Consider the following 6000-nt stretch of genomic DNA (forward strand, 5'->3'; position numbering starts at 1 on the left):
GCAGATTTCCGTCGGACAGGATAACCCTCATAAACACCCCGACAGCAAACCTTCTCCCCACTTGACTATTGGAGTACTTCAGAAACCTTGAAAGCTTACCTTCACATCGAAATAGCAAAAGGAGCCAACCTTGATGTAGGTGGGAAGTCTATTATCTCATCTGAGGTGGGTAAGTGCATCTTAAGCTTCAACACCTATCAAGCAGTAGTTCAGGTAGCTCTAGCAGCACGCCCGCTTGCTGATGATTGTTTCGCCACAGTCATGAGCTTTTCGATAGAATAATCGATCAAGTATATTCCACACGTTGGACGAAGAGAGGAGTCAGCATGGAGATGCAACCAGACTTCGTACCTGATGTGTACTCTGTACCTAGCGCAAATTCACCAGGTATCCCAAAAGGCACCGGATACAATCCTTGTACTAGGACTTTGCAACGTGCAGCCAACCTAGTTTCTCCGTCGAAGCCGAATACTTCAACCGCCTCGACCTCAAAATGGACTTTCTCCGTCTCCGAATCTCCCATGTCTCCCGCCAGCCTTGGCGCACCGCTGCATCGAGCTTACTGCCGTCTACTTTTCTCATCTGCGCCGTCAGGTACCTTATCGCAGGCGACTCGAGGAGTGAATGAAAACTAACCCGACGGCTCCTAATGGCATTTCACCATTTTTGATCTCCGATCTACTGTCTTTGACGGCATGCAGGTTGCAGCATCATCATACCAAGCATAACAGGCAGATCACTAAGTGCCCCTTATCAGCCACGTGTGGCTGAAATCATCCCAAGAAACCCCCTCGCATCCACCCACACCGTCGGATCGCCGTGACGTCGCATTTCCTCGACACATCCAAGCTGAAACGGACCCCAAACTGTGACATGTCGCACAACAGCCGCAGGTTCGAACAACACCCCTCCAGCAAAAAGTATCAGTGTTCCTTTCTCGAACTAACAGCGGTCCAACACCGAGTTATCGCGAAATTGAAGGCCAGAGAAGGGACCGGGCTGGGAACAGGCGAAATCAGCCTTCACTATTGTGTTGTGGATATTCTTTTCTATGGAAGAGAGAGCAAAACTGACATCCAACTATTTACGACAGATATGGGACTCCTCAGAGACGTGGAGGATGAAGAGAAGTGGGCCAAAATAAAAAAAAGATATAGATGTCACGCTGCTGCTTGATGCTGATGATTCCGCCACCACGGGCAGAATAAGTAGTCCACTCCTAGAGCCTTCTCGGCTCGTGAGGGAGCCCCTCGTTCTTCAAAAAAAGATTGCCCCCGAACAAATTGTCTCGTATCCGGTCGCGTGATGTCATGAATTTATATACGCTTGGCTGTGTCGCCTGCGATAGCCCGTCTTCTCCTGTAGCTCTCCGCGTAGCCGATGCGCTCATAGGTGCCGAATCCGTAGAAAGCCAGTCCGATGAGGAGCCAAGTGCTGGTGACAACCAGACCGACGGGGAAGATCATCAGCTGAACACCGGGGAGAACGAAAGCGACAGTGCCGTTCTTCAGTTGAGCCACAACTTCGTCGACGGCAGCTTGGGCAACGGCGAGGTCGGATTTGATGATTTCTTTGGAGAAGACACCAGTGAGGAAAGCAGCCTCGTTCGAGGAGACGTTCGTGCTGACGGTCTGGCCGGCGGCGTTGACGCCGGTAAGCGTGAGGGTCGGCATGACGAGTGCTTCAAATTGTGACCTTGGAAAACATTAGCTTCGGTACTTCAATTACGCAAGTGAAAATGGGGTTCGTACATGGACATTGGTGCCACCATTCTGCTCTGATCAATCTGTCCGACGAACAGGTATGTTTGCAGGGCCTGTGGCGTGACGACTCGTTTTTGCAGGCCGGTCCACGGAACCTCAAAGCTGAGATCCCGTTTAGCAGTGGAGCTACCGATTTTGCTGGCGCTGACTGGCGAGACGGAAGCTCCGTTGAATGAAAGCCCGACCTGGATGTTCTGTGGCGGGATACCAGCAAAGGCATTGTTTGGCTCAGAGACCTTGAACAACCGCAGGTCGGCTTCAAAGACACCGGTTTGGGCGTTCAGACTCGGCAAGTTGTAGCAGATGCAGGTTCCGGACGGGTTCGAGGCCTGATCGAGGTGTGAAAGGGCGTCGGTGCACTTTGCCGACGTCTCTTGCTCCCAAGCTGTCATGTTGATGGTGCCGTCGTTGTTCAGCGTAACTTCAGTCGCCCTCGAAACCCACTCTGCGTCCACCATGGAGCTTTGTCGCTTCTCGATGTATCGGTTTGCGACATCCTCGTAGCTTCGTTCCAACACGTCGACCGCGCGAACCTCGATTGCGGAATCCATCGATAGCGGGCGAATCTCGGCGCAAGCGCGCGAGGCCAGCACCGCCGTGGTGACAACCACCTTCCAATACATTGTCGTCGATAAAGTTGAGAGAAAGCGGAGAGTAGCGTTGTAGCCGGGAAGATCGGGCGGCTATCGTATTAATGGGCTCGGGGCCTAGAGAAAAGGTGGAGCGAATTGCTGATGGTAGTTTGGCGTCGCCAAGGTCTAATTACAAAAGTCGGGTCCCGGCCGGCGGCGAAGCGAAGCGAATTGAAATAAGACGAAGCCAAAGAAAGAGCGTTAATCGTGTCCACCTCGTCGAGTGCCCGGGATGGCTTGGTGATTGATTGACGTGTCGTCGAAGATTCGTTAACGACGGGATCGAAGCGAGAAAAATCGATTTGAGCCGCTATTCAGAGGCGGAGAAAGAGAGTAGCGTCGATGTGAAGAGAGGAAGGATGAGGTAAAAAAAGGGACCTGCCCGTCAGAGGGAAGGATATTGGTTAGTGCTGGCTTGACTGTACTCGGGTCGAGTTGGTCGCGAGATGTCTTGTCGACTCGACTCGGAATGGCGCAGAACGAACGAGAGAAGGCCAGGAAGGAAGAGTGCGAGAGTTGGGTGGGGTGGCGAGGAATCAATAAGGACGGAGATTAACGTCGACAAACGGGCAGGGCACAGCAGGGCTAGGCCTTTGACAACAGGAGACGTGTGGGAGGAATTGTGTCATGCAGCGACCATCGTGGTGCCTGGCAAGACGAGCAATGGCCTGACACGTTGTGATCCACAGCAGGGCTGAGGGGTGGTTTGAGCCGTTCTTGGGCGCGGTCCGTACGGAGTGGTGTATGGTAAGGTAGGATGGAGATGGGATTGATGGTCTGGCGGGCGTGAAGACGAGGGTTGGTTCACTGATTCTGGGGTGTGGAAACGGCGAGTTTGGTGGTGTTGGTGGGAAGCAGTAAGGAGCCACACAATGTCAATGTGGTTGTCGGGTGTGAGTGTCAAGGTATGCTCTGGCGTATCGAGGAAGAGACGGAGACGAGTATGGGGAGGGGTGGTGGCCAGACAGGGATGATGATAGACCTAGGAGGATCTGAGGCCAGAGGCGTGCTTCAGCCGAAGAATACGTTGGTACAACTAGATTGTAGAGTTGACAAGCACTGTGTATACTGCGCAGGTATGGACTGGAAAGGGCGAGTTGTGGTTGCGAATGTGGACGATGGATAAGACTATGTGTGGTCTGTGACTTTGCGAGACGATAAATGCAACGAGAGGCGCGCAGGGACCTGGGTTGTTGTATGGTAACAGGCCTGGAAACGTGGAAACCGGACACACTCAAAGAGAGGAGTGGAAAGGGGAGGTTGAAGTGAATAACGGAGGTGGGCTGGGGGGCAATGGAGGGATGTAGAGAGAAGATGCAGAGAGGATGGGAATGTGGGCGAACTGTGCAGCACTGCAGAGGCTGAGAGGGTCCGAGGCTGTAGCCCGATGGTGCCAATTTTGGATCTGGGGCCTGTGATTGGCTGCTGGGGTGGTGGAGGGACGGGAAGACTGGAGGCGGCTGCGAGGTAAGTTGAGGTAAGGTTAGCCGGGGGACCTTCCTTTAGTCTTCTTTGGGCGTAGCGTACCGGTTTGTAGGGAAAGATTAAGCAAAATCAGTGCACGTGATGCACGTGATGGGGCCCTCTGAGGATACGTACCTGAGTACCTAAGGAGTATCCGTTTAGATACGTATCCCTCGGTCGCATTCCATTGGCAGCCGCCGTTTCTCTCCCTTTTCGCCACTCCCCGCCAGTCTTACGAACTTATGGAGTACCTACACCATTTCCACTGCACATTTCTTTCGCTTTACCGCCTCGGCTTCTTTTCTTCTTCTTCTACCCCTTGCCAGTCACCCGGTCTGCACTTCGCTCAGCCCGAGAAATACGGGACTCGGCAAGATCAACTGTGGACCAGCCAGTTGTCACACTGACGGAGGGAGTGGCCCTGGCTCAAACCGCGAACGCCGTCGCTAAAACGGTACTCCGTACACTACGGATACCACGAAAACATATCCCAGACCGTCTTATTCCTCCAACTTTTTGTCTGCAAGGTTTGACCATCCCCTCGAAGGGGAAGCTCAGATGTGCCACTTGTGCCTGGATCTGCTGAGCATATCCCTACCTCGCGCCAGCACCCAGCCCATGGCATTGTCGGATCGACTGGAGATGGAACAAGCGTCGTTCGAGGACTGGTCGGGGGCTGAAGCAGTTCTGGGCCACAGCCCGCCTTTGATTGGTGCAACTTCGCCCAGGGCGGGAGGTGCCAGGGGTCTTACGTGAAGATTGTTTGGTCAGGGGCACACAGTACGATGCTCCATCATCCATCAGCCACTGGACCAATCCACCACCCGAATTGCGAGTGAAGATTCGAGAGGCACAGTCAGCAGACAAAGTCCACTCATTAGGGGCTTGGATCCCATCGGCGACAGCAACCACCGGTTTTAGACTTTGAAGCCGCACGATACACGATCCGATGTAGGAATACACTACTGGAGACGGGTACCACAGCACGTATCCGTCTATTCCAACGCCAACAATAAGGTGCTAGAGTCTAGAGAAGCAAGGGATGGGACGTGTCGTGATCGAATGGTCTTTGCGCCTTTTCCCTCGGATGCGATGACTGTGGTACGCATCGCAAGGATGAGCCGCGACAGTTAGCAAAAGACGGGCGGACATTGATACCATCAAGAGACCCGAAATTGCGGATATCAAGCCATTCATTCCAGGAATGGCCGCATCATCACGCTGTCATCGGACACCAAGAGCCCAAGACGGCCAAGCCTGGCTCTGACATTAGAGAATCACCACAGAGTTCAACTCTCTCAGCGCCCACAGCACCCATCAACAGTCAAAATTCGTCCTCACACCGAGCGAGCAGGCCTGCATTACCGCGCGCGGCGTCTGCAGAGTGCAGACTGCAGGCAACGGCCCTTGTCTCAGGTGAAACGCGTGGGGCCCAGCACGACCAGGTCGAGCGCTGAGCATTTCCATGGCATCCATGCAGACACCGCTGCGCACCTTGCCCAATCCGATGGACACCGCCCTGGAAGGGAATGGAGAATGGGCAGGACGGCTAAGCGGCATGCGTTGGGAGCCCATGTTGCAGCTTGTTCTCAGCACCAGTTCATTGAATTGAATTGAAATGAAATTGGGGAAGATATCTGGCATTCTCGAATTGGGCTGCTCGGAAGGTCTTTTGGGCTCGAAGTACCTACTGCGCCATAGCCGGAAACGATGCACAAGCCACATTACTCCGTAGCCACAAGCCACAAGCCACAAGCCACGATAGGAGAAGTGGCTGTCATCAGCCACACCTCGCAAGTTTGGTCTTCCGACGGAGTATTACATCGACCCTCATCCTCTCAAGTCTCCTCACATCGACGTTTCATCCTTTTGTGGCTGACCCCCTGCGATTTTTAACCTCCTGTCACCAAAAAGCTTGGCTTTCTGCTCGTCTGAACCCCGGCCTACCATTGCTCATCAAATTGATCGCCCCTGAGGCGTATCCTATTCGCTCGATGCCCTGCCCAATGGCCCATCTACCGGGAGAAGCTGCCTCGCCCTCAATCTTAGGATACGGAGATCTGGTGCGGTGAGCTTGTGGGAGAGCAATAAATGTCAACCATTGAATAAGATTGATCGCCGCCTCTATTAGAAACATCCCC

General features: G+C 53.6%; 1 protein-coding gene across 1 annotated transcript; it reads right to left on the bottom strand.

The window, feature by feature from the left end:
- Positions 1 to 1316: 1316 nt before the first annotated feature.
- On the bottom strand, positions 1317 to 2386 carry CTAM01_14650 (uncharacterized protein; the record flags this gene model as incomplete). The annotated part of the gene is made up of 2 exons (XM_060530649.1): positions 1317 to 1695; positions 1752 to 2386. The coding sequence occupies 2 exons, from the start codon at positions 2384 to 2386 to the stop codon at positions 1317 to 1319; spliced, it is 1014 nt and encodes a 337-aa protein (XP_060374787.1).
- Positions 2387 to 6000: the final 3614 nt, after the last annotated feature.

This window comes from Colletotrichum tamarilloi (genome assembly GCF_030869305.1).
Source record: "Colletotrichum tamarilloi strain Tom-12 chromosome Unknown Scaffold_129.1, whole genome shotgun sequence".
NCBI classification, from domain to species: domain Eukaryota; kingdom Fungi; phylum Ascomycota; class Sordariomycetes; order Glomerellales; family Glomerellaceae; genus Colletotrichum; species Colletotrichum tamarilloi.